Source organism: Malaclemys terrapin, chromosome 10 (genome assembly GCF_027887155.1).
Source record: "Malaclemys terrapin pileata isolate rMalTer1 chromosome 10, rMalTer1.hap1, whole genome shotgun sequence".
In the NCBI taxonomy this organism is placed as follows: Eukaryota; Metazoa; Chordata; order Testudines; family Emydidae; genus Malaclemys; species Malaclemys terrapin.
Genome location: NC_071514.1, coordinates 26,324,029 through 26,350,549, shown reverse-complemented (window position 1 = coordinate 26,350,549; position 26,521 = coordinate 26,324,029). Strand labels below are relative to the sequence as shown.

The window sequence follows — 26,521 nt, the reverse complement described above, 5'->3', positions numbered from 1 at the left end:
ATGCTGGAAAATATTTTATAAGTGAATCGCAAGCGAGTTTCCACCTTGTTGTTTATTAAGACAGAGAAAGTGGGGTGGGGCAAGCTTTGGAGAGGCCTGGAGGTTAGGGTGTGAGGTTGCATGGTAAGGAAGGTGAGACAGGGATAGGCAAGGAGTGAGGGTGGAAGAAGACTGTAGGCGAGTGGAGAAGAAGGAGGTGGGCTAGGTCAGTGGGAGGAACTGAGCAGTGGCAGCATGGATATGAGAAGGGTTCAGGGACATACTGTACTTGACTATTGTGTTGGGGAGAAGGTAGCAATCAAAAGGAGTGGCTGTCATGCATATCTGGCAGTAACACTGTAACCTTTTGATCTACCTTACTAACAAGGCACATGAGCTCTCTCATGGAAGAGAACCATTAACCTCAGATAAATACACTCTTTGGAATTTATTAGACAAAACTAATTCGATAGTATAATTGGTAAAGTTTGACAAAAATATTTCATAAGTTTGTGATTATGTCTCTGAATTTGACCAAATTCACTACTGTTTGTTTTTAACTCTTAAGGTAAGATGTACCAAATTCAACTGTTACTGTATCATTTTCTCTGAAGAACCCTTGATTTTGGAATTCACTCCCCAACCTCTTGCTCAAAAGTAGCCTAAACTTGTGGACCTTCAGAGCATGTTGCAAGATCATTTACTTACTCTGGCCTTTGGGAAGGGTTGAGATGCTTGCAGGTGGCTGATGAATTTTTACTTTCCTATATTCAGAGGAACGGCTGGTAGATTTATGTTCATTTGGGGTTGATCCGGTTTCACTATCATGCTTTAATCTTTGAGTTTTGTATATTTAAGCTACAGGCAAGTGCCTAGAGCTTTCACATATCAGCACTCTAATTATAAACGGAAATGATTTACAGTACTGAACAAATCAGTTCTATCCACTGTTATGCATCAAATCTAGGTTTAATGCTCCATACACAGAGTGTGTGGCTCTGGGAAGATTATTTAGTATTTAGTGAAAAATGTTTCCTAGGGAATACAATGACACAAGACATCTGATAGAGAATACTGGATTGCATTTCAGGAGTATTATTTGGCATACAATTTAGAGGTTTGGTGAACGCATATATCAGCATGCAAAAGCTTGGGTTAGGATTAAGGCAGCTTCCTGCAGAGGTAGAAGTATACATCAGCGGTTAGTGATAGAGCTGATGGTGCAAAAACAGTGGAAAAGAATGTAAGCAGTTATTGATCAAGACTCTTGTATCAGAGCTAGTCACAGCACAACTATTTGCAATCTAACAAGCAGAGCTGACAGAATAAAGAGGGCAGGACCGGATCTACATGATGCTTTTGAGCTCAATATAAACAGTGCAGTAAGCGAATCCTGCACATTAAGTACGAAATGCAAACCCCAAACAGCGCAGGCATGCTGGTGCACGAATTGCCTTCTTTAAATGGCCTACTTTCCAAGCTAAGAATTGAGGCAGCCTCTCCACAGCACTTTAAGGCTTTTTGTCTTTATTGGTCATGTGTTGAAATACAGGCTTGTTGTGTATTATAAAAATCACATGTGTCAGACTTGTCTGGCGGATTTACAAATGGCAACCAAGCGCTGCAAAGGAGTTCTAGCCAGTTCACTTCAGCTGGAAGAATGGTGGCTGTGATGTGAGGTCTCACATGGAATTTGGATCAGGGAGTGGCATGAAACAGGGTTATACCTGAATTCCTGTAAGAATCCAGAGCTTGGTGAAATTGGTAATCAATAGAAATTAAGTCATATGTCACAAATTACGTGCATCATCCGTCTTATCTATGTATTTATGCATATTTACCTAGATCTATAGTCTTCTTGTCCCTGGATTATTAAAAAGCCTAATTTACCACTGAATAGTACAGTACAGTTACCTCTGTAATTTTCTTGTGTTTTATGATTTAGTTCTGTGCTCTGAGCAGACACTGTACTGGGCAGGACTGAATGGTTGCTGTTGAGGCTGACACTTTCTTCCCGATGAGTTCCAGCCTAAAGCAAAGAAAAGCAAAACCGTTCCCATCACCAATTTAATCCAAGGAAATAATCCACACTGTAAATTTACACTCAACATTGATGTAAAATACAGGGTGTTTCTACAATAGAAAAACAACACCTGTAAGTATGTTGATAGAGTGTTAAAGCTTTTTTAAAAATCAAGAATTGTAGTCTAAAAATATTGTGAAATGAGACATTAATGAGACATACTACTACATAAGGCAGATTTTCTTTCAGGTGAAATATTTGTAAACTGTTGCCTAGTCCTTTACATAGTATACAAAGTGTTCCAAAATGCCACACTTCGCATATCCAAGATTAGATCTACTGATGGATCAACTCATGTGAATAAAATTATGCACGTGCTTAAGTGTTTGCAGGATTGGGGCCTTGAGTTATGGGTCAGCAAAGGAAAGCTATAGATGAAAAAGACTATATACTGGACTAAACCAGGGGTTCTCAAACTGGGGTCCGAACCCCTCAGGGGGTCGTGAGGTTATTACATGGGCGGTTACGAGCTGACAGCCTCCACCCCAAACCCTGCTTTTCCTCCAGCATTTATAATGGTGTTAAATATATAAAAATGTGTTTTTAATGTATAAGGGGGGGGGGGTCGCACTTAGAGGCTTGCTATGTGAAAGAGGTCACCAGTACAAACGTTTGAGAACCACTGGACTAAACCACTGGAATACCCCATACTGGATTAGATAACTGTTCCAGGCAGTGACCAAAACCCGACTATAATTATACAACAGCCTAGCAAATTTTCAGTCATACCATGGAACAGGGATTTTTTTTTTCCCTGAGGCATAAGATTTGATTTCCATTGGATCTGCTTTAGTTTGCGTAGCTGTGAATTTTAACAGTCATAAAATTGTGTTCTTTAAATAAAGTCCTCCTGAATTAATGGTCTTGACCTCATGTGGCAGGGATTTTTTTAAATCAGCTAAATCCTTGTTCTTGTTTTATGAAATAAGATTAAAGAAGAACACAATCTATTTTCACAATACTTTTATTTTATATACCTCGATAAGTACTCTCATTCTCCTTCTTTCCAGGCAAATATGGTCATATCTATCAGTCACATTACAGTATGTGATCACATGAAAGAACACCAGTGTCTCTATCTTCATTGTCCCTCTCAGGACCTTTTCATTCTTAAAATGAGGTGACTAAAAACTGACCCTACTTCTAACAGCTGGGGGCCTAAAGATGAGTAGTCTTAAACAAATTAATTCAAGTTTTCCATGAATTTGGACTAATGATACTTAACACCTATGTACATGAATGAAGGATATACACATTTAGATTTAGCAGGCAAATTCATTAGAAAACTGCTAGCCAGTATGGAAAACTCTTCATTGCTATCCATTTAAACACTTTTACCTTAAAAATTTACATTTTAAAAAAAATTATAAAGAGGAGATACTGAGAAATGCAACCTGAGTTTAAAATCATCTGGAAAACTGGTTTATTAAAGCTTCTAATTTCTTGACACACAAGCCTTGGGAAACATTTAGTTTTAAAACAAAAACCAAAATAATGCAATTAACAGTAAAAAAAAAAAAAAAAAACTAAGAGGAAAAGACCAAGGATACTGTCATTATTTTATACTTACAAAAACTGGCTACAGATGAGGCTTTTTATTGCAACAGTAGCAAACATGTCAACTAGAAGATTAAGCCTTTAATTAAATAGGTTTATTGCCTGGAGTTACACATGAGAACCACTGTTTTTCAATAAATCCTTCAATCCTAGTAAACTGCTGAGCTTTGAATCCCTCTTGAGTAATTAATGCAGCTTTTACCTTTCATGTCTTAGTATGGGTTTTGCCCAGAGAGAGATAAATACCCTTATGCAAGTTTATCCTTTGTTTAATATACACTATTTTCTATGAGCTAACACACAGGAACAAGAAAGGAATTTAAAAAAAGTAAGTAAGCAAGCTAATACCAGGTCATTCTGGTCTGTTATTTGTATCTATTGTTTTGTATCCAATAATCCATCACACAAAGCAAGATAGCTTGGCACTATTTACAGTGTATTTTCTGAGAAGGTGCATTGTCTTTCGTGTGTACTAGTGTTTATTTATGAGAAAAGTTCTACTGGAGATACAGTCATCTCAGTCCTGCTCACACTGCAGCCAGTGCAAATTCTGTGATTGATTTCAGCGGGAGCATTGGCAGCCCCAGGCTCTGAAAATTCAGCCTACAATACAAAACAACCGTCTTCACAAAAAAAGAGAATGTGAAACTCATTCTTAAAAAAAAAGTTTTTAATATAAGACTTTGCAATATACTGCCCTGAAGGTTTTGTGCTTTTTTCATTCTCCTGGTTATTCTTAATCCTAACACATGAGGGTGCTTTTATTCAAGCTACAGACATCAGATGTCTTCAGGGGCAAGTTAGCTCCAAAACCTATTTACAAAAAAAATCTTCAAGCAATGTACAAACATAACAGCTGCCAGATTCTTGGCAACTTTAAAATCTAGGCATAATCTAAAAATGACAGAACAATAGATCAATTCTGACAAATTCAGAAAATAGATTGGAAATAAAAAAAGCTGAATCTAACACTACGTTCCAGTACCTGGTAATGTATGCTCACAAAACTGAAACAAACAACTGAGGCTAATGAGCTTCGTAGAAAAATTTTACTTCAAGTATTTCACATTATTAAATTGACCAGCACATCAAAAATGTGTTCATTTTGGTCTCAAGTATGTGATGTAAACTGAATGTATTGGACAAATTTTAAATCAAGATTGGATGGTCTTCTAAAAGACCTGCTCTAGGAATTATTTTGGGGAAGTTCTATGGCCTGTGCTATAAAGGAGGTCAGAGAAGATGAGCACAATGATCCTTTCTGGCCTTGAATAATCAACTGAATTAAAGTTAACAGTGAGAGATGACAGTTATACATAGTTGATTAAAACAGAAGTTATCAAGAACAGTACAGGTAGGTGAACTTTAATTAACTTTAATTTAATTTAAAGATAGAGCCCCAAGCAGAAATGCTTTAGATCCAATATAACAGCTTAATTTTATAAATTGTACTCTGCTTCTCTCTCTCTCTCGGCTTTCATATTAACCAGACAAATCACCCTCACACACCCAAACACTGGAATTCTAATTAAAGGACTGATCCTGGGAAGGTTTCAGTCAGAATCTCCTAAAAGGTGCCCAATGCCTTCAATTCCCACTGATTTCTATGCACGTAGTTCATCAAAAGGCTTGGACCCCCTTAAGGAGATGTGAAAAGCTTGCAGCCTCTTAACTTTATTTTGTAATTGAATCCTAACTCAAATGATTTCACCTTTTCATCCCATCAGCACTTTTAATGCTTTCTTTGGTTGGTGTATGTGTGTGTTTTCCCTCTTTTTAGTAAACGAACATTGGGTATATTTTTAAAAATAAACACTTCAAATACAGATCCTTTGTTAAGACTCTGCAGTTCCCCTAAGACTGTTTCAGTATTTTTTTTGCACTTCAGCTACAAACACCAGTTACAGAAATACATTTAAAATAGTATCTTCATAAGAAAAACAAAAGCATTTGCATTGCAGTGGAAGTATTTCCCTGTATTTACACATGTATCACAAAGCAAAAAAACAAAACCAACAAAAAACCCCACCATCCTGTTACATCACACTATAGCAGAATGGGACTTGTTTGAAGCACGCAATCTGGAATATTTCAGCATAATGAAGTTAGCAGAACTCTCTCTTTGTAACTTGATTCCTCTCACAAATGTTTCTCTTCTATTTCCTGGAAAATTTAACTTTCACAGTCACTGTTGTCCCTTTTAACCCTTGCTCACCATATTTCTCAAGCTTTTACTCTAATCTTTATACCACATTAGAATGGGACTGTCCACATGCACAACAGGTGTACAAACAGTTCTTTGTTTCAGTAGAGCGGCCTGCTCACTAAGGCCAGATAGGATGGCATTTTAATTGTTCGGCTCATTAGCATACAGCTGACAGCCTGCTATTTGAGTGAGGAGGGTTGATCCTCATGCAATACTTGTCTAATTTCAATAATTGTGAACCTTCTCTTCAGAATAAAAGTCAGACTCCAAAAAATGACATCATCTTGCCTTGTGGATTCTCCTTCTACATTGCTGTACTTACACTATGGCACTCACGGAGGGACTTGTTTGCATTTAGTTAGACCAATGGGTTTAGTTCTCATAACAGAAAAACGTTAAGTCTAATGAATTGCTCCACAGTGAGAAGAATAAAACAATGGCAGAAAATGAAAAAACCTGCATATGAGTAAAGGTGAACTAATTCTAGATCTCATTCAGTCTAGCTGTTTAAACAATAGTGCATGGACTATTGATTATCTCAAGTACGTAATTTTAATCCACATCTTGATTATTTGTGCATCCTGAAGCAATTTTCCTAATGTAGTTTTTTGAAAGAGGTGCTCTATTATAATTAAGGTGTTGCCAGTATGTCCATTATAATGGATTTGCAGGATTTAATTTTTCAAACAAAAAAGGATTGTTCTGAACTTTAACTTAGAAGTTTTCATGTTTACTTTTAAGTAAATCTTAAAGATACTTCAATTTCTCTTTATATTCCATTTTTATGTATTGAAATCAATTGACCAAGACATGCTTTATGACTCTGTAGCTGAAAAACAGTTTCAGTTTTAGAAAAATCTGGGAAGCAATCAACCTAAAATGTAATACAAATATTTTAATATTTTTCAAAGTAGTTTAGGTATTTACCATGTGTGGTAGATGCATTACTTTTTTTTGTTATCTATACAAAGCACACAATCTACCACATATTTTCACTACATTGCAAACACAAAAGCTCCAAAGACATGTTGAAATCTACTGGGTAAATGGGGGTTTTAAAAATGCTCTTTAAAGTATTTACATGATATAGAGCAATTATTACTGTTTACTGAGTGAATAATATTTATTTTAAAATGTTTCTAAATACAGGCATACGTGGATAATCCATTCATAACATGTATGTAAACACTAATTAATCTAAAGTTTCTTATAGTCAAATTTTTAAAAAACGAGTTTGCAAACTGATTTTGATTAACCCAATATGATTTATGAATTTAATTTAAGTGGTGGGCTGTAGTAATCCTAAAGGGCCATGGAGAAAAGTAGATTTCTGCAGGGTATTTTTGATGATATAATTAATGAAAAAGTAGATGAAACATAAAAAACTGTATTTTTTATCCTAAGTGGGGAGGATTTAGAAAGATATATAGGGAAAGAAACCCATCTCTTGTTAAGTATAGTTTTGCTTCACATGCTTCACTCTAAATAATAAATTCAAACCATGAGGAGGCAGAACTCACAAAAGCTGGGAAACTGAGAATTAGTCTTCACCTACACAGATAGGCCAAAGAGTTGAGCTGGACAAAGTATCAGGGGGTAGCCGTGTTAGTCTGTATCCACAAAAACAAGGAGTCCGGTGGCACCTTAAAGACTAACAGATTTATTTGAGCATAAGTTTTCATGGGTAAAAATCCCATTTCTTCAGGTGCATGGGTTTTTTACCCACGAAAGCTTATGCCCCAATAAATCTGGACTAACTGGTTTTTGAACTACATGACCTGGTCAATTTGGCCACAACCAAGTTTAAACCATGCTGAGTGCAGTTGTTAAACTCAGCAGAGACACCTGATGGAGCTCAGGAGTCAAAATTCTACACTCAGGCCCAATTCCACAAGTTGTTCCATGTGAATATAGTCTCTATAGAGTTGCACTGACATCAATGGAGACCTGTTCAGGGACAGGGGTTGGTCTGGACAGAGTAGCTTGCAGGACTGGGGCCTTAAACTGCCCTTTGGTGAAGAGGTATTACAGCAGATATGGTACATCCTGCAAAGATCACCCACTCTTCGAAGATTCCTGTTGCACCTGGGAACAACAGAGTGATCTAAGAATTGATTTTCATCCTTAACTCAGTTTCCTGGCTTTTATCAATTCATGCTGTGCCCTTTCCATTATATTACAGACCAGTAAACAGAAAACACACTAACTGGTTTGAATAAGAATCGAAGAAGTATTTCTTCCTGTTTACAAGGAAATATTACATGAAATAAAAAACAATCCACTGCAAAGGCCATATAATATTTGATGACTTTCAGTTATTAAAACATTTCCTTGAATAAAGACCACAGTAAGTATAATGGACAGCCCTGCAAAATAGAAACCAAGGACATTCAGAGAGCAGGAAATGAAGCCAACTGGAGTTTTAAAATAAACCTGGCTCAAAAATTAAGCAAATGTTAAAATAAAACCATGTCTGGTTACACTAATTACATAAAAAGGAGTTAAATTACTCATTTCCTAGCTTCTTCTGCCAAGATCATCTTCTAGGGAAATTTAATTTATTATTATTATTAAAGAGCTAAAATGTCTTGTATTCAGATTTTGCAGAAGATGAGGTTTCATTTACTGCTAAATCCAGATGAACATAATTCTTTGGGTAGAGAAATACAGTCCAAATCATAAAAACCTTATCAATGTTGATTTCTTCCATTAAATATGCATTTTGTTGGCCAATAAAAGCTCATTATTTCCTTAATATAAGTTTTATGGAAGGTTCCTCCAAAAACATAAAAAAGAGATAATTAGTTACTAAACAAGCGAACAAAGGCCCATCTCTTAAAACCCAGTACACACGTCACATAAAACTCTCTCTCTCTCTCTCATTAGAATTTTTCCTCCCGTTTGCTTGTGTAGATACCATTTAAAAAAAAAAAAAGAATGATAAAATAAATAAAGCTTTCCAAATGAACAGATTGTGGAATACTGCGTCTATGGCCTTCCTATGTATGGACCATGTACATTTTGGTCATTACTGTACTAATGTTAAAAACAGCCAGTTGTGTACCGCTAAGCCTAGATGCTAACCTCTGCTATGCACATGTGCAAAGGCTACACCCTGTGACCTGCTGAGTTTGTTCAATTCCAAGTGACATCAGAGGATGTGCGGCAGGTCGTTGGATCAGCCATAAATGGGTCATATTCTGCTCTTTGTTGTAATCAATAGGGTTACGCTGGTGTAACAAAGAAACAGCTTCAGCTCAATGACATTTCAGTTTACCCACTTTTCAAGACAATTGAAAAGAGAAGACAGAGTGCTTCGACGGAACTTTGGTTCATGCACTCAGGCAGCCTGAAATACAAAGCAAAGCATGCACTTTCTTGTTTTCCTGCTCTAAATTATGTTTGCTGCTTTGTTTTTTTGTTTTAGATGGATGGATAGCAACTCTCAATCAAAAATAAAAATCCAGTACAGTATTACAGACCTAGTCTACAATCACACTGCTGTGCTTAAACAATTTAAACCGAAATCCTGAGGAGCTGGTATATAATATAGTTTGACCAGCAATTTTCCATTGGTACATATTTTGTTAAAACTTTATAAAGCTTATCCTAGCCTATTCTAGAACACAATTTTTTTAAAAAGCATTTCAATACACTTTGGCATCATCTATACTTGACTGACTATGCCCAGTTTAGTGGGAAATTCAATGTGTTTTTAACCCATATATGGGGCCGAAGTTTGCTGTTGGTTACACTAGATTTATACCCGTGACCAAAAGCAGCAATGAAATATGTTGCTCAAGATCTTTTGTTCAAACCCTATTTCTCTCTTTTAATCCCCCATTTTCTTTTCAAAGTGGTTAATTTGTTACCCTTCCACCCTTTTGAAAGATACCTCCACAAGAGAGCTGGGAATTATTTTCCTGCTCTACAACAGCAGTCATATTCTATATACTCTGATAAACGCTAAGATGCTTTATGATGGTGTGTGGCATTTCAAAGAATGTGCTGATTGTTTGAGCGTCTTTAGGGTGGGCAGATGTTGCTATGGCTCAACACAAATCACGGATCAGCCACAACTCATACAGAAACAGGAGGATATACTAACCACGTAAACGAATTCAGAGTGAAGAGAAAGAAGATCAGAAGGTTTCACACCTCAGACAGAGCGATCTCCTTTGCTAAAACAGTCTTGTCACTGCAGTTTCGAGACACACATTATTTCAACTAAAAGAGCTACAGTTTTCCACCGTAATATTCAACTTCAGTCTCTATATACTGGAATACCATAAAATTCTCCCTTTTACAGCATTCCTTAACTGCACGGGCAACATAAAGAAGAGAGAATTCTAATTTCAAAGCATTTATACATAATCGGCTTCATTACTTAAAGCCTATTGTGAAATGATGGGAATGCCTGAAGTTGCATATGCTGCTGAAAATAAAAAAACAAAAAACCTATTTATAGGAAAGTAACCAGCCTCTTTTGAGGTTTACTGCACTGGCTCTAAAATTAATATAAATGGATATCTGACCTGTGAATGGGAAAACCTGGAACTAATTCTGTTTTATAGAATACAAACCTTTCAGCAATTGGGGTACCTAATTATTTTGATGGTAAGTGAAATTTCACCTTGATCTCACAGCACCTAGCTGTGAATCTGTTTTATAATAGAAAATTTCACAGCATGTAACTGGTCTCTAAAATTATGCTGTAAACATGTAAACACATGGCACACCATAAAACGCATTTTTTAAAACTTTTTTTGTTTAAGCTCTTTTTGGGGAGGGGCTGGTAAAGGAAGCGAAGTTATGAGCAGATTTCATTTGCTATGTAGTGTAATGCTTTCAACAAATATTTTTGATCTACAAAAGTCTTAATGCCATTTTTCTCAGAATGGTTCACAGGTTTAAAAGAAACTAAAAAAGATTGAATTATTTCACTCTTCTTAAGAATTAATCTAAAACTGGTTTCCTCTTGATTGTTCCTTGCACTACAGCTGTGCTCAAAACCCGTTTTCATTTAAAGAAAAAAGTTAAATTTTGAGCCTGTACACACTGTGGTTCCACATTCCAACAGCTTCCTTCCAGTCTTCTGCCAGCATCTGCAATTGAAGACTAGTTCCAATTTACACTAAATAGCTTTTCCAGACCAGAACACTTGAAATTCTGTCCTTCTTGACTGCTTTTCCCACTCAATCTCCCTATTCACCATTTCAAGGAGAAAACTGTTCTGCCAATTATTACACATCTGGAAAAAATGCATGTATAAGCTCAAATACTCTCAGCAGAAAGTCTCAGCTTTCTGCATATGGTCACAGCAGGATTTTATGGGCCACTGACCAGGCCAAAGTAAGTTTTTCTCCTCCTTCCCCCCCCCGTGCCCCACCCCCAAAATCCCCTCTAATTGGAAACCAGTAGCAGGTGCAGCAGTCTGCCATTTCTTTTCTACAATCAGTGCATCTTTAGTATTCTTGATAAATTTCACTGAAAGTGTACACTGCACAAATTCCAGTCAAGCTTTAACTTTTTAGGCTGTACTATGATTTGAAGAGATTAGAAATTAACAGTTACAGACAAAACACTTATTTATTAATGTGTTTTAAAAAAATATTACCATTGAAGCTTGTCGATTGGTTGTTACGAGGCTAGATGCTCCATAATTTGAGTTTAGGCTTCCAATTGGCCCATTATGGGATGGCCCCAATAAACTATGTATATCTCCATGGCCACCTGACAGGCTTGTTGAAGGCCCCACAGCATGGTTTCGTAGCACATGGATGGCATCATCAAGTCTGTCCAAGCGATCCTCCATTCGAGACTGCTGTTGAGAGTTAAGAGGAGCACTAAAGGTTATTTATTATATACATCTGCTTAATTCATTATATTGTAATGGTTTCTACTTTGGGAGATATGCAAGACAGCAAATGAAATGCAAAATCAAAAAGGAAGGCTTCAAAGCACCTACAGCACTATAAATAAACTGGAAAAAGAATAAGATATCTAGAGACGTGAAATGAATGCCATCTCAGAAACAGAGATGGTTGCTTCTTAAAACAAAGCTTACTATAAGATCAATAATGCTATTTAGTTTCTACTACACAGCCTGAACAGAAAAAAAAATAGAACGAGTACCAAAAATAAAAAGCTTTGTGGTGCATGAGAAAAAATATAAAATCAGTATCACCTTTTAGATAACAATTCCTAATGAGAATTCAGAAAGGTAGTGACTTTTTTGAGGGTATATGGTTACAGAGGCTGGACAAGGCTTTAGCCCAAGGTTTTAAGTGATTGTTTTCCAAATCCAACTCTACACAAATTCTGAAATGTTGTTATAAACTTCAGAAATTAAATGTATAAACATATGTTGGAATATTTTCCCCCGTAAATGCACAAGTTCTGTACACTGCCACAAAATAGTTCTCTAAGTCTATCTTTATTGTTTCTTTAGAGAAATAAGCAAAGATTATTCTGGTCTTGCAGCGCTCTAGAAACTAAAATGGCAAAGTGTTGGAGGCAAAAGACTGGACACACACTGTGCTAATTTAAGATTTTAATAGGAATATGTAAGTAGAATTAACTGAAACACAAAAAGGCACCATCTGAAGAGAAATAGTACCTCACAGACATCCTTTAAGAAGGACATTGCATCTTGCAAATGCTCGTGAAGTTGCTGCTCAACTCGATTTTTCTGGCAAAGTCAAGACAGAACAGGAAGCAAAGCACAGGTTAAGATTAATTCAAAAAAGAGGTGAGGAAACAGCTGATGTGCATGTCAGCATAAAATGTTAGTCAAGTTAATGCAACAGAGATCTGATTATATTAAGGTATGAAAAGGCTAAATGCTCAACACTGCAGTTATAATGTTAGCATTCTAAGATGCACATATTGTTTACATATAATTGCAAAATGTGTGAAGAAAAGGAAATTGATTTCTCTTATATTTGTTTCTGTTAGTCACAGAAAAAAGGAATTATATTTTTGGAAACTAGAATTATTAACAAATAACCAAAGCCTTGCTCAATATTCTATCAGTTCTTTTTTCCCCTTCCCGATACTGTACCAGCAAAGGAAAGACAGCAACTAAAACCCTTCGGAGATTTTTCAAACCTGTTACTTACAAATTCCCCCCATCTCCCCAATACTGTAGTTTCTTTCCTGTGTTTTCTTCTGTATAGAAAGTCTGTCCTTTTCAGCACAATACAGTAATTAATGTTCCCCAATAAGTTTTTAATACTTAAACGTAAACATGCCTAATTTTAATACCTTAGTGATAGTGTAATGACAAAAAGCCCACAGGATTACCATGTAAGAAAAAAAAGTACATATAAATGCAAAGATATTAAATCTTTTACTTTATCTTTACTCTACAAAGTGAGCTTTAGATAAGAATTAGCTATGGATTTGTGAAAAGGTACTGGAATCTCATAACAGTGTTTTAGCACCAGCTGTCCTTAGCATAGAAGCCTGATGCCCAAGGAACAGATGGTGAAAGACACACCCTGCATGTCTTATATTGTTCAATTGAACCAGACCATTTGTTAGCAAAGAATTCATTTGTAATGATATCCTACTGTTTTCATTAATGATATGCAGGATTTATACAAAAATGAACCTTCAAGTGTTAGCTAGAAAGTAATATGTAGCTTCAAACAATTCTTACCAAAGAGTGGAGAGAGTTTTCATAGTTTGGAGATGAGGGAGCTTGTCCTCCAGTCCTAGACCATTGACTGGCACCTGTCAAAATTGTACAGGTTAACACACACATTTATGCACCAAACGAATTTTAACATAGTGAACTATAACACAATTTGTAAGAAGACAGGGTAATTTAAGGGTTGGCAAAGGAGATCAAGTTTCTTCATTTTTCTCTGTAACTGACAATTTTTACATACTGGCACCTGCAGGTTTAAATATTTATTGTTGATGAAAGATCCCAGCTACTGTTACTTATCATTATATACAAAGTTATATTTTCTGATTTTCAAAAAAGCCAGCAGACTAATGCAGTGAATTATACCTGTGAAGCTCCCGTCTCTTCCCAGTATCATTATGATAAAAATGTTATTGAATTTTGTTTCAAATTAGTGATGTGCAATTATGCCCTTGAAGCAGTTAAGAATATATACTAGTTTATTTATAACTAAAAATCAACTGGGGCGTGGAACTGGAGATAATTGTTTTGGATGTCATTTCTCCATGACATCTCTCATTAAGTTGCAGGCATTACTTTGCTTAGTTTTTTCCAACTACTCTAACTGAAATCTTTCTGTATACATTATGCATGTCACATTTAGGAAGCTATATATTATATAAAAAAGATAAATATGATCCAGCTGTTATCTCAGATGTATTTAAGGTAAATTAGAACACATTTCATTTCAGCTGAAGAAAAATAATTCTTTATCTATGCAGCAAAGTAGCAATTATATTCAAATTACCCATATTTTTATTGCAAGTTTAAAATATAAACATTCTAATCTGCCATATAGAATATTCACGACCATGTACAATTTAGGAATAAATCGATATGAACTGCAATGACTGAAAAAACTTTCTAAACACAAAGCCTGAAGTAGTACTACTGAAGTAGTACATGTATTTTTCTCATCAACTAATAATGCATCTTTTATAAAGACTACATGTATTTCTATGTCCATTAAAGACAGCTTCCTTTTAGCCATACAAATGTAATAATAAAGCAATTACATTAATAAATTATGGACATACAATCCAAAACAACTCATTAAAGGAAGAGCCTGTGGGCTTGTTCCTTTAATAACAGCCAGAACTCTGTTCCTGGAAAACCGGGAAGAAGTTTAATAATGTTATAGTTCCTTTGTTCAGTGATCCACAAACAGTTACCCTTTAAAACAAGAGTTTCATTTAAGAAAAGAACTGCATCCTGCACAACTGCAAAAACATCTCAGCTATCTCCTTGCAAAGTTTAAGTTAAAAAGAGGATCTCTGATTTCATACAAGCACCAATCTGCCATGACTGTACTAGGATTTTCTCTCAAAATAAATATCAGAGTACCAGGGTGTAACCACAAATTTTCACCTCACTCATCTATTCTTGGTCTTGCATCTATAATCTCCTCAGCATTACCTGTCATTTCCTACTTTTGAGGATAATACTCAGTTAAATCTTACAAAAATGTTGTCTAAATAGCTTTCAGAATTTTTAGGCTCAGCTCGAGGATCATACCAACCCAATGCCAAAAAGCCATTTTAGGAGACAGCAACTTCTTATGGAAACCCATTAACTGAAGCTTTAACGAGCATACACCACTCCCTAAAGTAAGTGGTATTCTAAATATTAGTCAGAAAGGAATAAATAAAAGCAGAATGTAAACTGAAAACCTCATGAAAGAAAGCAGCCTACTTATCTAACCAGAACATGAATCTTCTAAACCTGCACATATTCATCTAGCGTTCAATGTACTACTTCATTTTGGACAACAGAGGTGTTGTTCACTATAATTACACCCAGAGCAAAACTATTTGGCTGGGACCCCTCACAAAAATATCTGAGTGCAACCTGCAGTTAATCACACTTCTGGTAATAATGGGGGACTTTTTAATATTACTGGTGTATTTTGTTTCCATGGCCATGCAGGTTGCCAGATGGCACTAATTTCCTGCTTGCCTCTCCCCACTCCCTCTTACAGAAGTTTGTTCATGAAATCTATCAATTACTTTAAAAAGCATTCTGGCACCACTAGCCCTGCAATTAATAACTTTTAGTGCAGCACCCACATAGCAGCAGGAAAAAACAAATAAGCCAAAGAAGTGAAGATTTCCAGGGGTCATACATAACAATCTCAATGCTGTTGTTTTCACCTTCTCAGCCCAGCCTTCCCCAACTCCTTACCTTCCAAACATATGTTAGGGCCAGCAATGGGCTGTTGCCCTTCCCCCTGCCCCAAAGTTCACTGAGTGAATGCCTCCAATCCCATAGGAAGGGATTCTCAAAATGCCAGGGCTCCAATCATGCAAATGTGTACACGTGTAACTTTACACACATGTACAGGTCCATTGAAGCCATGTTGAAAAGTTATGCGTGTAAGTTTTTGCAGGATGGGGATTCAATTTAGGCAAGGGAAGGTGAGACAGAGGAGTTACCACTGCTCATGATTTTACTGTTAGATCACAATATTTTTCTTAGAGCTCCAGCTCTTGGAGTCTTCTTGTTATGGCATCTCTCTTTTTTAAGAAATGAATGAACATTTCTAGTCCTCGTTGTTGAAAAGCTTGGGAATGTGAACCTAGAGGCTCAAAAGTCAGAAGGCAAATAAAAAACACTAAAGTTATTATTTTAAAAAGATCTGTCGAGTTTTAAGGCAATCTCATTATTTCTGAATGCTTGATCCCTGATCCCTAATTCGCAATTAAAGAATGAATGAGTTATGAGTTACCCAAGCCTAGAATAACTAGACTAATAAATAAACAAGGCCTTTTAATTATATAAAAGGGAAGAGAGGTGAACTCTAAGAATACCATTAAATGTGTCAGCAGCCATTTTAGATTTGGCAAAAAACATCACTATTCATCCTATTTTACTGAAACTATTTTTTGGTTGGGGTTTCTTCCAATCACCGATTATAAGAAAAATGAAGTGTTTTAATATACTATTCAGAAAACATTATTTTTTATTTTAGGATACTTTATGTGTTTACTTTTTAATACTTTTATCAAGTCAGTAATGGTGGTGGGGGTTTTGTTTTTTTTAGTCCAGATAGAAGATGGCTGCCAAGAGTGTCAATAACGATAAATAGAATAGTAATAACTCTGAATTTTGGCTCACTGGGTATGAGTGGCATAGCTGGGAATAGAACCCAGCATTCCTAACTCACAAGTGAGGGTAATTAACCATTGGAACAACTTATCAAGGGTTGTGGTGGATTCTCCATCACAGGCAAATTTAAAATCAAGACTGGAGGTGTTTCTAAAAGAGATGCTGGTCTCTCCCCTGAAGAGGATCCCAGTGCTATTTGGTGGAACCTACTATAGGTTACCAATTAGAACCTAGAAATAAGGATGGAATCAGGTTGGGAGTACTGGGTGACTCTCCAATCACTGCAGAATCTAGGAGACAAGGGCAATGGTGCTGGGGCAGAGTCAGAAGTGCAGGGACTCAAGTCTCCATTCCTCAAAACTGAAAGTCAATTCCACCAATGAATGCCATTCGAGAAAGTCTACAGTGCTCACAAAGATTAAGTGGTGTGGAATCCTTAATCAGGAACCCCAATTTGGATCTTTTTCACAGTAACAGCTTTGAAATGTTGCACCTACTCTCCTCTACCCACAAAGCACCCCCCTTTCAAGTTTTGCCTCGTTGTTAAAAGATTAAAAAAAATATATATTGCATAAACCTATAGGCCATCTCAGCAGAACAAGGATACACAAGACATTTTTCTTCAACTGTAACCACTGAATCAAAGAAATGCATTAATCCCTGGAATTACACAGTTCAACATACATTTTTCAGTTATTACAGAAAAAAACGCCTAAAGCAGCTGTTCAGGTATGCCATGTCAACCAGGAGATGTTCATTCATCAACTGAATGCATGGAAAACTAGCACAACATCCACTAAATATGGCCAAAAGACTGGATGAGGTGAGTTTATTTGTTTGACACTTTTTTTAAATACAAAGAGATTTACTGATTTACTTCTCTAAATTACAAGACACTTGGAGTCAAGGACACTACACACTTTCTGCTAGCAACAAATTTAAAAAAAGAAAAAGCCCTTGTTGAAAACTGGTCCACAAGGGAAAGGAAAATCAATGAGGAGTTAATGAGAATACATCAGATAACAGTGAGTGGGAAAATAGGCTGATGTAAAAAATTATGTCAATAATTTAACAAAATTGTACTACAGGAATGAACAGGGTTAAAGTTACATCATCCTGCCCATAATTCCAGTTCTTTGTTAAACAACAAATTTAAGTCAATGGGGCTTTCACAATCCTCTCTATGTACAGAACAGCTGTTCAACTTTTACTAGACAGCTGAGGCCACAGTGTCTGTGAAAGCTGCAATACTCACTAATAGCTCTAAGCAGCTGCTCATAGTTCATCTCCACACTGGAATGCTTCTTACCAAATTCACACTACTAACACACAAAGTATGGGGGACAGAAATGGCTGCAATACGGAGTACGTATTTTCAAAACTGCAAGAAGTATGTTCCTCACATTATGAAAATGTTCATGAGAAATATGAATGAAAACCTGCCCCACCCAAAAACTGAATGACTTCACAGGCTACTGTATTTCACCACAGGGAACACACAACTTGTTTGTGAAAGCTACTCCACTATTATCTTGTATGCTGTTCTGGAAAAAAAAAAAAAAAAAAGATCACCGAGTGCTGTTTCTCTCAAATGGTAGAGAAAAACATTTAACGAAGTACAGACTTTTCAATATGTCAAGTTTTACTATTCTATATTTACAAATAAGATTACTCTTATGTGATTTCTTCAAATTCCTAGCAAATGAGAATTTCTTTTAATAATTGGCCAAAGGCAGCATAAAATAATTATGCAAAAATGATATTGGACTTATTATAACTTTAATAGCAATAAGTGTTTGTGTTACAAACAAGGAAAGAAATACATCAAGGTCTTCCCCTCAAATCTGTTAAATCTAGGCTTGGGAGGATTAGATTTTTAGTAGTCAACATTTGTAAATATCAATTTCATTACCCCCACGCACCCAGAGATGATTATCAAAATTTACAGACCGGCAAAGTAAGAAAAATGTTGCTTGAGAACTTACAAGAATTTGATCTAAGGATATTTATTTTGTATATATGTTGTTGACAATTCATGTTTTAACAGTTATAAAGTTTTAACTTTTTGAATCTCAATGTCTACTGTAATTAAATCATTATTGTCTGAATCCCTACTCTGACTCCCCCTATAATTTCCCATAACCATGAAAATTTAAATTAATAAAATAAAAAATGCTTCAACCCCAGAATTTCATGCAAGTTTAAAAATGTAAACAGATCAACATCTTTAAAATGTTAAATATAAGCATGATATAGCCATCAAAATTGTAAAAAACTAAAAATCAAATTCTGCCAAGACTAGTTAAAGAAGACATAAATTAGACAAACAAGAGGGTTTGGTGTGAGGGTTTGGGGGTTTTTTTTGGCTACAATTTAAACAAGCGAATACATTAATGAAAACCATTTTTAATCAAGGTACAATACTAGTACATTCTACAAATAATAGACTGAAAGTTTACTGTAACAGACATATTGCCATTAGATATGCATGGAAACTACCATGGATTTCATTGTGAAGTCAAACTAACAAGGAAGTTTTCAAAATAGCAAATAAAATATTGACAAGCTGTAGATCCTACCTGTGAGAGGTGATGGTGATCCAACTGGTGTTGATGGATTTGATGGAAAACTACTGCTGGTATGGTCAGGAGAATAAATCTAACAACAACAAAAGGATGTACACATCTATCAATACATGTGACAGCTAACAGTAAAAATAAAAATCTGTTGATTTGGATTCACTTTTATACTTTCAGTTGTCACCACTAATGTTAATTTGATGAAAAGATTGGCTCATTAATCGTAGCTCTGTTTTATTACTTGGAAGGTTTTAAAATGGCCACAGAGTCCACAGAGCTTTCATTTTCAAGTAGTTGTCAAAACAAGCAGTGCCGAATATGCTTTTTACAAACTACAAGAAGAATTGTAGAAGTCAAGTTAACAAGTCTACAGATAATAAGGATAATGTATAAAAACTTCTTCAGGAAAATTTGGAGGAATAACTGTGACTCTCCTTTACACAGACAAAAGAACCTATAAAACTTGACAAATTATGGTTATTTTTAAAAAAAATTAATCCTTAGTAAGAGAGAATACTGTGAAAAGAACAGAAAAACTTCAAAAACAGACTCCAAAGAGAGACTGCAGAGCTAGAATTGATATGCAAACTAGACACAATCAACTCCGGTTTGAATAAGGACTGGGAATGGCTGAGCCATTACAAACGTTGACTATCTCCCCTTGTAAGTACTCTCACACTTCTTATCACACTGTCTGTACTCGGCTAGCTTGATTATCACTTCAAAAGTTTTTTTTTTTTTTTTCTCTTAATTAATTGGCCTCTCAGAGTTGGTAAGACAACTCCCACCTGTTTATGCTCTCTGTGTGTGTGTATATATATCTCCTCATTATATGTTCCATTCTATATGCATCCGAAGAAGTGGGCTGTAGTCCACGAAAGCTTATGCTCTAATAAATTTGTTAGTCTCTAAGGTGCCACAAGTACTCCTGTTCTTCTTTTTGTGAAAAGAACTGAACTCTAATTACTGGTGTCACCTAACAAAATAAAATATAGTCATCTGAAATTGTGCTGTTATTACTAACATTATTTTGCACATAAAGATTTTCCCTGGTTGATTTCTAGATAAATAGCTTCCAAAATATATACATAATACAAAGTTTTGAACTTTTAAAGTTATTACTAACTTGGCAACAATATCTTTCTATGCTTTATATAATAATACAGTTGGGTGACTTTGGATAAAACAGCAAATTAAATCTAAGTTTCCAATTAAAATCTAAAATTTGTAAGCACCTTGAAAATCTGTTCTGGAGAAGGAACTGGATAGGTCTAGGTACTGGTAATGGGATATGAAACATTTTTCTTCTAGGTTATGAGTTCAAATCTCTCACTCTAGGGCTAGAAGAGACGAAAATGTTTTAACCTTCAGATGGCTGTTTGGCAGTCTGAAACAGCCCCTCCATACACCCACTAGTTGTGACTGTGCACAAACGCAATCTGACATTTCAGTGGTAAAATGATGATAAGCCGGAAGCTGGTGGATTAGTATAATATTTCCTGATCTGTCAAAAGCAGGACTTTATGGGCTGCATATACTTTATTAACTGATGTAAGTATGAAAGACCAAGAAACAAAAAAAATACCAAAACCACACTCCAAAAAACTTCAAATCAGTATAAAATTACGATTAAGTCTTGATTACACGGTCTTGCAAAATTTGCTATGTAAACTTTAAAAATTCCAAAGAAAAGGGTGGTATACAAAATAAATTCCACGTCCGAACAAAATATGTCATGCCAAAAGAAAATTTGATCTTATCGCACATTAAGTGGTGGGGGCTGTTGTCTGGTTTCTTGGAAAAGGTGGGTGTTCCTTTAAGAGCTAGAGAACCAGAGGAGGACTTGCTGCAACAGCTTCAGACCAGGTCAGCGTGTGGAGGCTGACCATCCCCCATACAAGTGCAGAAGAGGAAGAACTATTTAGGTCCATGCTGGTGCAGGAAAAGCCCTCTTTTACCTGGATCAGGTGGAGCAGCACCCATCCTCCCACCCATGGGAGTAGTCAAATACCAGGGTTTGTCATGATCTGCTGTGCGAATTATGCTAGTCGCTCCTCTCTTGGGGGGCTGGGAAGGACTTTTTCCTTCAGCACCAGATTGGCCAAGGCAACGTGGGGACTTTTTGCTTTCCCCAGAGCAGATTGGAGGCTGAGCTGGGGTGAACATGAAATGAGGGTTAGGCTGTGATGTCACAACTCATTATGTGGGCGTGGGGAGGATGCCCAGAGCGAGTACTCTGTAGGGAAGGGATATAATGATCAGATGAAATGGATTAGTAAATGGATTTAAAGGAGGTATTAAAAGAGTGGAAACGGGGAGGGAAGGTTGGAGCTCCTATGACTGGTATGGTAGGATCCAACATCTGACTTTATAGCCCCCCTTAACCCTAATTCAGGAGGGGTGGGGGGGGGCATAGGATGATGAAATCCCAGCAGTGGGTTGGCTAGGGACCAGGATGGGTAAAGGGGGAGGGCTGACAGCAGCCTCACCCCACTGGGTATATGTAAATGATTATGAAATTACCTGCACTGCACACTTTTATCTGCCGGGTACCCCAGACATTTAGGAATAAAGTTGCAGCCTAATTAAACTACAACCAGGAAGACCAACTAAATTGACAGCAAAGCACTCTCCAGTCGACCCCGGAGCTCCAGCTCCCCGAGAAGATTAAGGTAAGTTGACCGGAGAGCATCTCCCATCGACACAGCACAGTGAAGACATCGCGGTAAGTCGACCTAAACTACGTAGCATAGCTAGTAGCGTAACTTAGGTCGACTTACCCGGTAGTGAAGAAAAGCTCCCAGTGTCTCCTGGCCTTCTTCCAGCATAGCCAGAAAATCCATTCTTTTCAGCTATCTACATAGAAATCTTTTTTTAAAATCATTTTTAAAAGAAAAAACTGTTAAAAGCCACAGGGTAAATACAAAATCAGAACGCATTCTGCATGCAACCCATGGCTGCTGTATTGTTAAATGACCAATGATGAACAGCTCTGACACCTTCTGCCAGGCTTAAACGGTAACATGACTCATTTTACTGCAACAAATGAAACTCCTCCTCCTATCAGTCATGGTCCATTCCAAGCAGCAGGGTGCCAATATGCCAGTATCTAATGAAAAGGGTCTTAGACAAAAGCTGCACAATTGAGAGCCTGCAGCGCCAAACCTCGGAGCTGTTAGTCCAATTTTTTAACCACTACAGTGTACATTTCAGTTACGCTTTGTTATGTTAATGTTATTGAGTCTAAAGCAACAAAGAAACTTAATTCATGAATTACTTTTAAAAGTCAACTTCCCCACATTTTCTTTTCTTTTGTTAGGGGACCACTGGCCATTTAACTATCCAGATCACACAAAGGCCTTTACCATAGTACTGAGGTAGGAATCAAAACATAAGTTATCACAAAGAGGTCTGATATAATCAACAAAGTTAAACAGCCCTCCTGTTTGATCTCCTCTAAATTAAAGACCAAGTGTTTTGATTTGGCATTAGGCACTGAAATAAACCAGATGTTTCTCCCTCCATATAACCCTCCATGGGCACAATCTTAAAGGGTTATTGTTTGGCAAATGTTCAGGGAAACACATTAGAAATGGCACAAATACCCAGATTTTCTTTTCTTTCTATCTACACTAGTTCATTATCCAAACTAATGCATAATCCACAGGGCTTTCGGAACTTTGTGTAAATACTTTCATGTACAATTCTCTTTCTTGCCTACCCTGAGATTAAGACCACAATTATCCAGGCTTAAACCTAAAATAAAAGAACCTTTGCAAATGCATTATCTGGCCTTACATGTTTAATCACACAGTATTCTGTATGGTCTTTAATACCTAAACTGAGGAACAAATGTTGTAGCCTCTGATGTTTCACACATGAAAGGCCTTTGTAAGATGTACATCAACAGAATCTTAGAACTAGAAATTCCTCCTAATAATACTAGTAGTGGTGTTTAACATCTAAAAAGACAGATAGTGGCTTTAAAAATTCAAGACGATGTAAGCATTTAAAAAAAAATCTTTGCGAAGACCGATACAATTTCACAAAGTTTATTAGCCACTGAAACTTAAATGCACCATTTTCACTTCAAACATTATGATTCCCTTTCTCAAAAAGTAATGTTGCTGTATTACTTACTGAACAGTTGTGAAAAGTGTGCTCCGTGTGTGTATTTGGGGTAAAGGGAGCAGATGGATGAAGCAAGGGATTTGAAGTGTGCAGACTATGGCATGCACTGATAGAGCAGATGGAATGCATCACCATCAGCTATGACAGAAATGATTTATGGAATGACCTGGCTGCTCCTGCCAAGCAACAACATAGGATGACAGAACTAAGTTACTATGACAACCAAAGCCCACCCATCAGTTAGATTAAACATTCCTGCCCTGACTTCCACTCACAGTAAATTTGGAATTTTCTCCAAACATGACCCTGGTTTTCCCAACTAGTCACAGTAAGAGAAAACTACCTGTGGATCTGTTCAACAGGAAAAAGATGGAGAGCAACTGAAAATCTCACAATCACATGGGTCTGGGCTAGTCCATAAGGCCAAGATTTTAGCAAAAAGATTGGCCAGGCTGTGGACCATACGTGCCCTAGGAGAACTGTACAACAATGAACAGCACAATGCTTGTAAGCACTGCTATGTCCAAGAAGCTTTTCCTTCAGATTGATCAGAGCCAAAAATGGCCCCAATTCTTTACTAGATGGACAGTTCATGCAGCCAAACACTGTTCTGCCCTCTGCACTCTTGAATCATTAACTAAGTACCTGATCCGCAGAAACAACAGGGGCAATATTTTTCTCTCCAAAGCCAGTCAGATTTAGAGAAATCTGCTACCTGATATGGACATCAGTGAAGTCCATCTGACATTATCAGAGCTGGTCATCCTTTAACATATGACCATCAGAGGAAAGCAAGACTAACAGCATCAGCATGAGTGTGCATATTTGCGTGCAGTGGGCTGAGGTGGGGAAAACAAAAAGCAGCCCAGAGATAGTCTTTTTGCCGCTGGAAAGGAGTCAGTTTTATCTCTTGAATCAGGATTAGGCTTCCAGAGTGCTAAGCAACAGAAGTTTGCAGAGCTTTCCCAGCCACCACCCATAGATTTGGAATTTCTGCTATACAGAACATTAAGTCAGACACTCAATATAAACAATGGTTTCAAAATTTGTTCTGTACTGCGGACTGTTCTATTAAAAATAATGGCTCCTTTAATACTATTAACACACACCGTTTTATTGCATTGTAAAATTATTATTATTATTATCTTCAAAAGTTTAAATAATTTTTAATAGATTAGGGACTTGCAATGTTTCAATTTATTATTTCATTTTTTGCAATTGCATCTTCCAGTGACTGAAACTAACTTCATAAACGGCTTGCACTGATTATGCCTTTCAGATATGCAATACAAATCCCCCTTTTTAAAATGCTCCATACATTGAAGTTGGATGGTTTATAACAGAGCACACATCACTTGATATTTTATTTATTAAGTCTAAAAGGTTGTTTCTCCCACAGTACTTTCAAATCCCAATGTTATATGGCCACTGAGCATGCACTTTAAACCTTGTGCCTAATTTTGCCCTCAGATAAATTTCATTGACTTAAATGGAAGTTGTATGTAAAGATCACAGAAAAGAATTCGCTTTATGATTAGGCTAAACAACCAGTGTTTGTAAATTTTTCTTTGTGTACACAACTTTCCAATCCCTGCTCATCTGTGATATCCTGATCTTCCGCAAAATAGGCAAATGCCTAGCAAAAAATCTGATGGGAACCTCCCACAAATAAAAGCAATAATTTCCATTTGCCTTGACATGGACATAATGTACACAAGTGTATCATGGAGTGTTAAGTTAACACTTTAGGTTACTGTGCTTTGGACATATTTAACGGCTAACTGTAGGTATGCATAAGTAAGAAAAAGATAACTATGAATAAGGGAAACCACGATCAACATTTTAAACAAGATGTGGTTTAAATTAATCTGAAAACTATGTCAATAATCATTACTTACAGATGCCAGTGCCTTTCCAAGTGCATCACCCGTCTGTGAGCTTCCAGTCCCATTTCCTCTGTTTCCTGTAATGGAAAAATAAACACAATGCTTATTTTAAGGCCAAAGAACCAAGTTTCTTTTATTAATCTAAATTTTAGCAAATGCAGTTGAACACACTATCATTGTTTTAATGGGACACTGTCAGGAAGTCACGATTAACCTCATGTCAGTAGAACATGTTTTCATTATATTAAAACAATGAGTGAACACAGTCTTGTGTTTAGATTTTGGTAATCTCATTTCCCTGCACCATTTGCAGCCCAAATTCAACAGCATTGTTCCAGCACGAGGATGAGAAAGTGAAACTAGTCAGGGACAAGAGTGAAACAGATTTGCCTAGTTTCATTAACCAGGCTGAAGGAAATGCAAAAGGAAAACAGACTGTGAAAAATATTTTTTAATTAATTTTAATAATATAAAGTAACAATAAAGGGTTGCAAATTGAATTGCTTCTGTAGGCAGGCCAAGCTCATGGGACTCTCAGCGGCTCTTGGCATTCCTCCATTCTCTCCCACAAGCTCCCTATGTCTCACCCTTCCAAACCCTCTATTTCAAGGACTCCCTGCCACCCCATCCTGCATGCTACGGACTCTGTCTCCCCATTTCCACCTGTGCCACATGCCAAAGGCTCTGTGTGCCTCCTCATTCCAAAGGCCATCAAGTTGAACATAAGGCTTCAAAGCTCAACCAATTAGAGACACAGGTAAGGAATTTTTTAATTTCAAAATATGAATTTTAACCTGAATATGTCCCTTTAAGAATACAGATAAATTCTGTGCACATCAAATTCTGCCAGCAAATATTGCACTTTCATACAAAGCTGTGCAAAATGTTCACCATGGAATCCAAATCATGCATCCATCACCTAATTTTATGTTTTATAACTAACTAGGATATGCCCCCAAATCAGGGCAAATATAACCAACCAGACTAAGTTTCACTTACACCAAGACTGAAAGTAAAGCTGTGCGTGAACCCATCCCAAATTGAAAAGGCACTCATGCAATCTTGAGAATGGAAACCACATAGTTTCCGTGTCTGTATTAATAAGTGATTTTATGAGATACATCATAATTATTCACAAATATCTATGAAAAGAGAAAAAATGAGTCCACATTTGTACTCTCTGGATATGCGGTGAAGGGATTAAAGAAAGTTGTTAACCTGTCACTGACCTTTTTACTTTGGGACTGGCCAGTGATCTGAGGTCAAACTTGAGGGGAGGGGGCACATAATACACTATGAAAA

At 36.6% G+C, this 26,521-nt stretch overlaps 1 protein-coding gene across 8 annotated transcripts in view; it reads right to left on the bottom strand.

Moving 5' to 3' along the window:
* The window catches only part of TCF12 (transcription factor 12), a 308,920-nt gene that overhangs the window by 9,864 nt on the left and 272,535 nt on the right, over positions 1 to 26,521 (bottom strand). For 4 of the 8 annotated variants that reach the window (XM_054041495.1, XM_054041494.1, XM_054041501.1 and 1 more), the window contains 6 exons: positions 25,232 to 25,296; positions 19,203 to 19,281; positions 13,489 to 13,562; positions 12,445 to 12,516; positions 11,443 to 11,649; positions 1,894 to 2,008 (listed from right to left, as the gene is read on the bottom strand). In XM_054041495.1, the coding sequence (XP_053897470.1) occupies positions 1,894 to 2,008; positions 11,443 to 11,649; positions 12,445 to 12,516; positions 13,489 to 13,562; positions 19,203 to 19,281; positions 25,232 to 25,296 (612 nt within the window). The remainder of the gene's footprint in view (positions 1 to 1,893; positions 2,009 to 11,442; positions 11,650 to 12,444; positions 12,517 to 13,488; positions 13,563 to 19,202; positions 19,282 to 25,231; positions 25,297 to 26,521) is intronic. The other 4 variants (XM_054041496.1, XM_054041498.1, XM_054041497.1 and 1 more) reach the window with 1 other exon arrangement.